This window comes from Rhinopithecus bieti, unplaced genomic scaffold (genome assembly GCF_001698545.2).
Source record: "Rhinopithecus bieti isolate Rb0 unplaced genomic scaffold, ASM169854v2 scaffold_315, whole genome shotgun sequence".
In the NCBI taxonomy this organism is placed as follows: domain Eukaryota; kingdom Metazoa; phylum Chordata; class Mammalia; order Primates; family Cercopithecidae; genus Rhinopithecus; species Rhinopithecus bieti.
Window position 1 is genome coordinate 1,412,722 of NW_016803481.1, and position 12,059 is coordinate 1,424,780.

The 12,059-nt window shown below is 38.1% G+C and overlaps 1 protein-coding gene across 3 annotated transcripts in view; it reads right to left on the reverse strand.

The window, feature by feature from the left end:
• Positions 1-12,059, reverse strand: part of FZD3 (frizzled class receptor 3) — a 75,190-nt gene that overhangs the window by 35,238 nt on the left and 27,893 nt on the right. For all 3 annotated transcript variants that reach the window (XM_017884770.1, XM_017884776.1, XM_017884783.1), the window contains 2 exons: positions 9,243-9,439; positions 1,334-2,351 (listed from right to left, as the gene is read on the reverse strand). In XM_017884770.1, the coding sequence (XP_017740259.1) occupies positions 1,334-2,351; positions 9,243-9,439 (1,215 nt within the window). The remainder of the gene's footprint in view (positions 1-1,333; positions 2,352-9,242; positions 9,440-12,059) is intronic.

Here is a 12,059-nt window from a genome sequence, read left to right on the forward strand (position 1 = left end):
TATAGGACTATTTATACCAAAATAAAAGGGAAATTGGCATTCTCAGTGATCAAAAATGTATCAGCATTTATTGTGTGCTAACCCCATACTCTCTGTAGCAGCAACCATTTCTTAAATGTACATTTCTGTTACCATGTCTTAAAAATGTCTCCTCTTCTCAAGCTATATACCCACATTCTCATTACTATTATCTACAGAATGTCTTCAAAACACAAAAAAAGAAATTCTTCCTTTCAAAGAATTCATTGTATAGTAGTAGGGAAACAGACTAGTAAACAAAAGTTATCTGTAATACATAAGTACTTCAATAAAGGTATTTAAAAGTATTAAGAGGCCGGGCGCGGTGGCTCAAGCCTGTAATCCCAGCACTTTGGGAGGCCGAGATGGGCGGATCACGAGGTCAGGAGATCGAGACCATCCTGGCTAATACGGTGAAACCCCGTCTCTACTAAAAAATACAAAAAACTAGCCAGGCGAGGTGGCGGGCGCCTGTAGTCCCAGCTACTTGGGAGGCTGAGGCAGGAGAATGGCGTAAACCCGGGGGGCGGAGCTTGCAGTGAGCTGAGATCGGCCACTGCACTCCAGCCTGGGCGACAGAGCGAGACTCCATCTCAAAAAAAAAAAAAAAAAGATAGGAGAGAGAAACACTTAGCATTAACTCCTGATATATTTTCCTTGACTACGTTTATCTAAGACTAAATCCCAGCTGCTCATTTACTACCCATGAGCAAGTCATTTAACATTTCAAAGCTTCAAATATGATGCTAGGTGTTCAAGAACTCTAAATTACAGAGGGAATCTGAATAAATGATCTCTAAAGTTCTTTCTAGATTTGAAATTCCATAATTCTAAGACTACCAGAGGCTCTGAACGCTAAACTCCAAAAGAAACCACAAAATATTCAGTATGTAAAGAAGAAAAATCAAGATCATCAAGAGTTTTATACTTGCATCTTATTTTTGCAAAACTGCTATTAATAAAACAATTTCTAACCTGAACATCAGTAAAATTCCCATAAAAAGATAGCACATTTTAATAAATGTTGGTAAAGTGCTTCTCCCCCCCAATACTGCACACTTCTGGAAAAAAAATTCACCAATAGAAGTACACTGCTTAAAAGCCCATAGCGTAGACTTGTAAGTCATCTTTTAAAATGAAGATGTCTATCAAATATGTATATTACATATTTACAACGTATTTATCTCACCCTTAAAATGTTAATGTACAAGTTGAAGATTCATGACATTTCAAAAAACAGCTATTAACTCATTATAGTAATACGCTTTTGTTTTATTATCACACATTCTGAAATTTGTAACAAGGTTTCCCTTACCTGATATGGACACGGAATGTGATATTCTCTGCAGCGTTCTTGTATCCATGTTGTTTCCCAGATGCCACGGTAAGCTTGCTCATAAAAGTAGCATCCAATTACAACCAAGAGTGGTACGAGATAAAGAATGCTGAAAACACCAATCCGGATCATAAACTTCACTAATTTATCTTGGTTCTCCTTTTCCAATGGAATCTCAATCCGAACTCTGTTTAGGGATATAATGCCAGCTAAGAGGAGAGAAACCCCAACTACCACATACAGGCAGAGGGGAGCAAGAACAAAATATCTCAATGCATCAACATCGTAGAGGCCAACAAAACACACGCCACTAATATTATCACCTTCAATTTTATTCATCGCTAAAAGGATGATAGTTAGAGTTCCAGGGATGCCCCATGCACTGGCATGAAACAGCAATGCTTTCTTCTCAATAGCTTCACTACCCCACTTTGGCACAGCTGCTAAAAACCATGTGATGGTAAGAATTACCCACCATACACTGCCAGCCATAGTAAAAAAATAGAGTATCATAAAAAGCATGGTACAGGCTTTATTATGAGATCCTTGTGTCACTGTGGAAGCCTTATATTGTGCAGGGATGGACGCATTGCAGGCTACTCGATCCTCAAGCAAAAATCCAATGAAGAAAATTAAGGATACCATCATGTAGCAGACTGCATAAAATATAATAGGCCTTTCAGGATAACGGAATCTTGTGACATCAATCAAAAAAGTTAAAAAAGTAAACAATGTGGCAGAGAGGCAAATGATTGAAATCAATCCTATGAAATAGCGAGCAAATGATAGTTCTTCTCTCCTGAAGTACATATTTGGACAAGGAGGTGAACAATCACGCACGTGCAGAAAAGAATAACCCAGATCAGGATCAATTTTTAACTCCCGGGGACACCAAAAACCATAGTCTCTCTGCACTGCCACTGGGGCTCCTTCAGTTGGTTCTCCAGCTAAATTCAGATCCACAAGTCGAGGATACGGCTCATCACAATCTGGGAACCTAAAAAACAAAACAACATGAGAACTATTTTTACTTATGGGGAAATCTACCACGATCTAACAATTTGGATTTCCAAATCTGGCACTCACAACCTTATTTATTCCTGGAGAGCAAATGCAATATGTAGAAATAAAGTAAATGGTGATATCTTGTTTGTGGTCCATACAACTAGATTTTTGACAGCTGAGCAAAAAATACTAGTTGTATGTCTTGAGAAAGTATGATAGCCTCGAGACAAAACAAGGTTGTGTTGCAGATATTTATGCAACTAAGGAGACCATTGTCATGAACTCCCTTCATCTTTAATTTTTTTGCCAATAACTGTTTCTAAGACTTTAGACTCCCAGTAACTAGCTGTTTGCTGTTTTATATACATCAAATAGTTTCTAAGAAACTATCATTAAGTTTGCCAAACACATATATAACCTTATACTGTAGCTGATTAATATCTTCAAATCTTTTAGATTTTCTAATACAAACCATTTTCTTCACAGATAATTATAAAGCCAAATGACAAAATGTATTGCATTCAAGTATTTATTGGAACACTGCAATATGCCAGGAGTTAAAAAGATAAAAATACAGATCTCTATCCTTGAATCTAGAAGGAGACACATACTTATAAACACAACATACACAAAATACAGCAGTGTGACACTCTGCTAGCAATTAAAATCTATATAAGGTACAAAAATGATAATGATAAAGACAAATTAATTACATAAGCGGAAGGAATTATGAAAGACTTCACAGAGTAAGTTCCCCAATACAGGATTTTAAATCAGTATTAGCAGTAAGCCAATCAGCATTCTAGTAAGCAAATATAAGCATAGGCATAGATGTCTGAACAGGGTGTGTTTGTTACTGCTGGAACACTGAGTGTGCATGACTTGTGGCAGGAGATGTGACTGGAGAGGTAAGCATGTTGCAGAAATGTATGTGTGCGTGTGTAAACCTTAACAAAATTTAAAACCATGTAAACACTACAATTTTCCCATGTTACCCAGTACTATCTATGGAAATTATTTGTATATCTAACTGCCAACCCAACATACACACTTAGATATCTAATAGGCACCTCAATCTTCAACCCTTCTGAAAGCAAATTCTTGACTTCTACTCCTCAGGTTTCCCCATATCAATAAGTGGTTATTCTATACTTCTAGCTGCTCAGGCCAAAAACCTTGGGGTTATCCTTGATGTCCCTTATCTTTCATATACACATCACAATCTACCAGCATTTCCTGTGATTCTACTTAGTGATACATCAGGAAACCGACCTCTTCTCATTTCCTCCCCTCTGGTGCCCAGTCTGAGCCATCAATATTTCTTCCCTGGACTTCTAGAGGGGCCTCCAATTGATCTCCATTTCCACAGAGCAGCCAAAGTAATCCTTTAAAGATATGCTGCTCCTGTGTTTGTGATCCTCCTTCTCTTCTGCTTAAAACCCTCTAATGGCTTCTCATCTCAGAGTCAAATCCAAATTCCCTACCACAGCTAGAGAGACCCTCGGCCCCAGTACTTTTCTGATCTTATTTTCTTCCACTCTCCCTCACTCACTTGGCTCCAACCACTTTGGTGTCCTGTCGTTCTGAGTTTAGGAAGCATGGTTCCACTTCAGAGTCTCTGTACTTGCTGCTGCTTCCTCTGCCTAGCCTGCTCTGCCCCCAGATATCATCATTTGTTTTCTCACTTCATTCAAGTCCCTCGTCCAAAGCCCCCTTATCAAAAAGGACTTCTCCAAGCACTCTATAGAAAATAGAATCCCTCTGCTCTCCTATTTTGTATCCCTATCACCTACCGCATTTGTTCTTATTAGCATTTATTTTCCTGTGACATTGTCTACAATTTTATTTACCTCCACCACTAGAATTTTCACTCCATAAGAACAGGATCTCTGTTTTGTTCACTGCTCATTTTTGGTATCTAGAATAGTGCCTAGCACACCAAAGACATTCAACTGACATCTGTCGAACTAAAGAATGTTGAGTGAATATATTCATATAACCCAAACCCAAGTAATCAGAAAGGTAACCAGGAGCAGTGTAAAAGATAGACTTGAGTGGGGCAAAAATGGGGGCAGGGACACCAGATGTGCCAAAATGAAAGCCAAATAAGGCACTGAGAATGAGACGGACATGAAACTAGTTAGCTAAAAGCAACAGAATGCATAACTTGAATGTGGGAGTTAAGATCAATGAAGTAGGAACAGAAGATACTTCAAGGGAATAAAAAAGTGAGCCAAGAAGTAAAATCAATTTTACATATGCCAAAACTGAGGTTGCTGAGCCAAACTGAGGCCAGGATTTCCAATGGCTACTGGATATATGTTAGGATTTTCAACAGCTGCTGGATATATGCAGGTTTTGAGCTTTGCAGGGAGAGGCTACAGATTCAGGTTTAGGAATCATCAGTATATAAATAAGAGTTAAAATAGGTGAGATGAGATTATCCAGTGAGAGCTGCAGAGAACAGGAACAAAACTCTGGGAAGCACCATTATTCAAGGGGCAGAAAAAAGAGGAGGATCCAACAAGGAAATTGAGAAGGAACGGTCTGAGAAATAACAGATCACAATAGTTCTCTTACATGATGGACTGAATCATTTTCAGGAAAGGAGGATAGACTAAGGTTGAAGGAAATAAAGGTGAGATACAAGTTTAAGTGATACAGATTTGGCACAAGTGCTGAGGAAAATCAACAGAAATTTTTCTGACCAAGACAAGTGGTTACAAATAGAAAATACAACTGCTGTAATTTCAGAATCATTAAATATATAGCACAATCAATTTGTAAAAAATTAATCAGTCTATTTGGAGGTCTAAATAAGTACAGTAAGAGGAATGAGATGAAACTGCTATCAAACACGTTATTTCAAGTGATAGACCACAACATTTAAGCTAAAGAAAGAAACAAATGAGATCAGAAAGGGTCTATTTAGGATAAAAGATAAAATTCTGGGGTGTCCATGAATTTTTAGAATAAGTGCTGTCTTCGTCCATTTTGTGCTGCTATGACAGAATACCTGAGACTGGGTAATTTATAAAAACCAGGGATTTATTTCTTACAGCTCTAGAGGCTAAGAAGTCCAAGTCAAGGGGGCCTGCATCTGGGAAGGAGGTGCATTCTTGGTGCATCAATCCACGGCAAAAGGGCAAGAGAGCATGGGGGCCAGGGAGGAAAAGAGGCCAAACTCATCCTTTTATCAGGAACCCACTCTCGCAATAACTAATGCCCTTCTGAGATAATGGTATTAATCCATTCATGAGGGTGGAGTCCTCATGATCTCTTAAAGGTCTCACCTCTCAGCACTGTTGCACTGAGAACTAAGTTTCCAATACATGAACTTTGGGGGACATGAATATTCATGAAACAATCCCCACTGCAGTGGCATTCAGAGGCAGGTCCTGGCCAAGTGCAGTGGCTTAGTTTATAATCCCAGCACTTTAGGAGGCCAAGGCGGGAGGACTGCTTAAGGCCAGGAGTTTGTGACCTCCCTGGGCAACAAAACAAGACCCCATCTCTACAATTTTTTTTTTTTTTTTAGTTAGCTGGACATGGTGGCATGCACATGTAATCCCAGCTACTTGGGAGGCTGAGGCAAGAGAACTGATTGAGCCCAGGAGTTTGAGGCTGTAGTGAGCTATGACTGTGCCCCTGCACTCCAGCCTGGGCAACAGAGCGAGACCCTATCTCCAAAAAAGAAAAACGAAGTGAGGTCTTTGGGACAATTAAGGGATTAATGTCCTTATAAAAGAGGCTACAGAGTGAGCTTGCCCCTCTTGCTCTCCTGCCACATGGGGATACAGTGTTCCTATCCACTGAAGGATGCAGCAACAAAGTGCCATGTTGGAAGCAGAAAGCAGCCCTCACTAGAAACACAACCTGTCTGTGCCTCTACCTGAGAAATAAATTTATATTATTTATAATTTGCCCAGTCTGTGGTATTTTGTTATAGCTGCACAAATGAACCAAGGCAACCAGTATAGTAGGTACAAAAGCATGAGAGCTATGGAAGAATAAAAGGTTGCTATGAAAGTTCCCTTTGAGGCTGGGCGCGGTGGCTCATGCCTGTAATCCCAGCACTTTGGGAGGCCAAGGTGGGCAGACCACCTAAAGTCAGGAGTTCAAGACCAGCCTGGCCAACATGGTGAAATCCCGTCTCTACCAAAAATGCAAAAATTAGCTGGGCATGGTGGTGGGTGCCTGTAAGCCCAGCTCCTTGGGAGACTGAGGTAGAATTGCTTGAACCCAGCAGGCGGAGGTTGCAGTGAGCCGAGATCGCGCCACTGCACTCCAGCCTGGGTGACAGAGCGAGACTCCGTCTCAAAAAAAAAGAAAAAAAGGAAGTTCCCTTTTTCAGAATTTAAGATTTCAAATTTAAGCAATCCCAGGATATAATGAGGACATAAAACAGGTTTAATCCTATCAAAACAAATTTAAAAAATAAAGATTATGAGATTTCTATGCTTATATATAAGCTATTAAAATAAAAGACACAAAACAATAGGCATTAAATACAAGAAGCATAAAACAGAGTTCCTACCCAGGCAATTCATAATTGTTTTATTTACGGACTTCTAAAAGAGAGACTAGAAACATTTTCAGGTGTCTGGAGAGAGAAGAGATGAATGGTTAGATGGGACTAAATAAAAGGGCAGGTAAAATAGGTGGGAAATAGACAAATATGAGAATGCAGAACATCAATGAATTGACTACAAGAAGCAAATACAGTAGTCCTCATTTAACATTGTAGATAGATTCCTGTAAACTGTGACTTCAAGCAAGACACCATACAGCAGGTCCTTAAAAAACACTGTTTTTTTTTTCAACATCATTTTGTTATAACGTTTGTAAGAAAACAAATTGGTATCCACGAGGCTAAGGCAGGAGAATTGCTTGAACCCAGGAGGTGAGGTTGCAGTGAACCAAGATCATGCCACTGCACTCCAGCTTGGGGGACAGAGTGAGATTCCAGCTCAAAAAAAAAAAAAAAAAAAAAGAAAAAAAAAAAAAAAAAGAGAAGAGAAAACAAAACAAATTGGTTTCATTAAATGTCATTCTGCTTAAAGTCACATATTCTGAGAACCTATCAACAACGTTAAGTGAGGACTTACTGTACAGATTTATTATTTCTTAAGTTTCTCCATCTGTCAAGTAAGAGTAACAAAATCTGCTTTACTTGCCTCCAAGGGCTATTGCCAGACAACAAACAAAATTATTTTTAAATATGAAGGAGAAAAGAAGGTTGCCTATAATAACAAAAACCTGGAAACAACCTAAATGACCATCAGTGGAAAGCTAAATAACTGTAGGATATTAATACAATTGGCCACTACACGGCAATTAAAAGGAATGTACCAGACCTACAGGTTACAGGTACAAACATAGATACATACAAAAATGTTGTGTTGTTTATGGATATGCATATATGTAGTAAGAGTATATAAGCAAACATGGGAATGATTTTAAAACAAATTCAACATAAACATTATATCCACGAGGCTAAGGCAGGAGAATTGCTTGAACCCAGGAGGTGAGGTTGCAGTGAACCAAGATCATGCCACTGCACTCCAGCTTGGGGACAGAGTGAGATTCCAGCTCAAAAAAAAAAAAAAAAAAAAAAAAAAGAAGAAAACAAAACAAATTGGTTTCATTAAATGTCATTCTGCTTAAAGTCACATATTCTGAGAACCTATCAACAACGTTAAGTGAGGACTTACTGTACAGATTTATTATTTCTTAAGTTTCTCCATCTGTCAAGTAAGAGTAACAAAATCTGCTTTACTTGCCTCCAAGGGCTATTGCCAGACAACAAACAAAATTATTTTAAATATGAAGGAGAAAAGAAGGTTGCCTATAATAACAAAACCTGGAAACAACCTAAATGACCATCAGTGGAAAGCTAAATAACTGTAGGATATTAATACAATTGGCCACTACACGGCAATTAAAAGGAATGTACCAGACCTACAGGTTACAGGTACAAACATAGATACATACAAAATGTTGTGTTGTTTATGGATATGCATATATGTAGTAAGAGTATATAAGCAAACATGGGAATGATTTTAAAACAAATTCAACATAAACATTATCTCACTCCTAGAGGGTTAAGAAGATAATAAGCTCAAGATGGATAATAAGGAAAAACCTTCAATTTTACCTGTATTGTTTTATTTCTTAAAAAAAATCTGAAGCCAATATTACAAACTGTTAATATTGGGCAAAGCTAGATAAAAATAGATACATAAGTATTCACCTTAATCTTTATCCTTGAAATATTTCAGAATACAAATAAGTAAAACATTGTTATATAATAAATATAGTATATTATTACTACTAATAATGCTCACTCAAATGAAACTTTAAGAATGTTTAATAAATCCTCAAAACTTTAAGACATGCTTATAGTCTATATACTGGATGTAATTTGAAAAGTATTTGACATTTTCTGGATTTGGTATGTTAATACTTGACAGAAAAAAAGAACTGAGAGAACTATTCTACAAGTCTATAGTTAAATCATAAAGGTATTTGAGCTCCTGCAATGATGAGGTAATAAATGGTTTTCTTCTCTGTATAATTTTTCACAAATAGCACTATTTTCATAATCAGAAAAAAATGTTTTAAAGGGGGAAAAATCAACTGTCTTGATTATGTAATTCTTAAGTCTTTTAAAACTTCTTCACAGAAATGTTTTCTTTTCATTTAGTGCTTCCAAATTTCTAAGCAAATAAACAATTCTGAGACCACAAAACTGCTATTCAAAATTAATGACTAATATGTACACTTCAAAAAAAGTTTTTTAAAACAGATGGAAAAGAAGACAAGTAATTTTAAACATATTGCAATATAAGAAATGATCCATGAAAATCTACAATTTTCATACCTACTGCATTCCATATCTTCAGGCCAAGGAACACCGAACATCTCCATGAGCTTCGAACACTCACTGTAAGCCCGTTGACACAGCCTACGACAGGGAAGTGTGACACGTCCATATTCCATACAAATAGGAGCATAGAGTGCACAAAGAAAAGGCCGGAAATCCCGAGAACAATCCAGATTCACCATAGGGTGGAATGGCTAGGGAAAAGTTAAAATTGAATAATTGGTTAAAGAGCTGTATACAAGTGAAAGCTTTCTATAATATTGCAACATTCTCTTTCTCATTAAAAGAAAATTCTGAGGGTTATTAACATTTTCTGAAGGGGAGTTTTTGTTTTTTTAAATAAAACTGTCCTAGCCCTACCCTTGAAGATTCTGATTTAGTTAAATGTGAGGTGTATCCCAGAATCTATATTTTAGGTGATATTAATGAAGAAGCAGGGTTGAGAACCACTGACAATATCCATTTTACAAAGAATACACAAAAGACATGCACCAAATGTTCAAAAGTGTGACTAGATTGGTGATAGGATTACAAGACATTTTAGTTTTCTTCCTTTAAGTATTTCTTTCTTTCTCTTTTTTTTTTAAAGATGGAGTCTCGCTCTGTTGCCCAGGCTGGAGTGCAGTCGCATGATCTTGGCTCACTGCAATCTCCCCCTCCCACATTCAAGCAATTTTCCTGCCTCAGCCTCCCAAGTAGCTGCGATTATAGGCATGCACCACTACGCCCAGATAATTTTTGTATTTTCAGTAGAGACGAGGTTTACCCATGTTGGCCAGGCTGCTCTCAAACTCCCCACCTCAAGTGATCTGCCCGCCCTGGCCTCCCAAAGCACTGGGATTACAGGTGTGAGCCACCACACTTGGCCTTCTTTAAGTATTTCAATTTCTAAATCCTCTTCAATTAACAATTGTCAACAGGAGAGAGAGGACAAGTAATAGGAGAAAAAATGGGAGAAGGAGAGGAAGGTAAGTAGCAACATAGTAGCAATTTAAGCATTGAGGGCAGGGAAAGGTCTCTCATTTTGGGCTCAAATTTTCTTGATTTTTTTTTTTTTTTAAAGACAGGGTCTCGCTCTGTCACCCAGGCTAGAGTGCAGTGACATGATCTTGGCTAACTTCAACCTCTGCCTCCTAGGCTCAAGCAATCCACCCACCTCAGCCTCCTGAGTAGCTGGACTAGAGGCACGTACTACCACACAGGTTAAATTTTGTAGTTTTTGTAAAGACAGGGTCTCACCATGTTGCCCAGGCTGGTCTTAAACTCTTGGGCTTAAGCAATCTGTCCACCTCAGCCTTCCAAAGTGCTGGGATTACAGCACCATGCCTTTTTCACATTTTAAACAGAGTTCTTTATACTGTGAAATCACATGATGTAAACAAAGCTAATGCTCTAAGTTAATATTAAGGGGAAAAAAACAGTAGCCCCAAACATAAAACCCAGTAAAATAATCGTTTCAACCACAGGAATAGAAAAAATATCCCAAGGATGTGCATCTGTGCTTTTGACTATGGAATATTTTTTGCATTTATTTATATAAAAGTTTGAGTCATTGCTGATTTTGAAGTGGTTAGAGATATTCTTACCACCAGGCCTTTCTAATGTGGACGAATCAATTTGTTTCTGCACTGATATATATTATTTTCCAGAGCCTCCTATACATAATACAATTAGAAAATCAAGAGTCACTCAAAGAAACTGATGTCAAAGAACTATAAAATGAATACAATAACTGATATATAACAAACTATGACTTCCACTTCTAAGAAAGAGTACTCTGTATTACACCAATGTTTCCATCAAGAACAACCTACAAAGAGAAAAAAAGTTTTAAGTTATCTATTTAAAGCCACTGGAGAACTGCTAAAGAACTTCAGATGGAATAAGAATTCAAAGAGCAGGAAAGCACAAACAGGTAGCCTGATACATACAGCCACTTTTCGAAGCAGGTATTTGTTGAACTGGGCATAAGACAAGAGGCTAGGAATCAAGCTTGGCCTAGGCTGTGCTGGAGAACCCAAGAAACTAGCAGAGCTGTAGGTGGTCTTCTGAGGCTATAGAGACAAAATTGGAAATGAAAGAAGTAAGATCTAAGTGAGAAGAAGTGGGAAGGATTGAGCCTAACACAGAGTCAGTTTTCCCTATGGGTATCTGAAAATTCTAAAGCTACACAGGGAAGGAAGCTAAGAAGCTAAGTAGAAGGAGAACAGAGTGGAGATTCTGGCAGTCTTATCAGTCTAAAGAGACATGAATTACAGTTCAACCTCCACACAGCACCGCAACATACCAAACTTTCTGCTGAGAAGTCCTGAATGACTACACCCTAGTAGCAGAGACAAATCAGAGGGAGAGACCTACCAACACTGCAATGCAGCCTCTAACTCAGCTCAGTTCCTGACTGAATTAAAGTGATCTGCTGGCTGGATACAACAGCTCACAGCTGTAATCTCAGCACTTTGAAAGGCCAAGGCAGAAGGATCACCTGAGCTCAGGAATTTGAGACCAGCCTGGGCAAAACAGCAAGACTACCTCTACTTTAAAAAAAAAAAAAAAAAAAAAGCTAGGCATGGCAGCATATGCCTGTAGTCCCAGCTACTTGGGAAGCAGAGGCAGGAGGATCACTTGAGCCCAGGCGTTCAAGGCTGCAGTAAGCTATGATCGAAGCTGCAGTGAGTTACGATCACATCACCACATTCAGCTTGGGAGGCAAGAGTGAGAATAAATAAATTTATTTATTTAAAATAAATAAATAAAACAAATAAATAAAAGTAAAGTGCTGATTGCATTTATCTGCTAAGCAGAAAAGAGGATTAA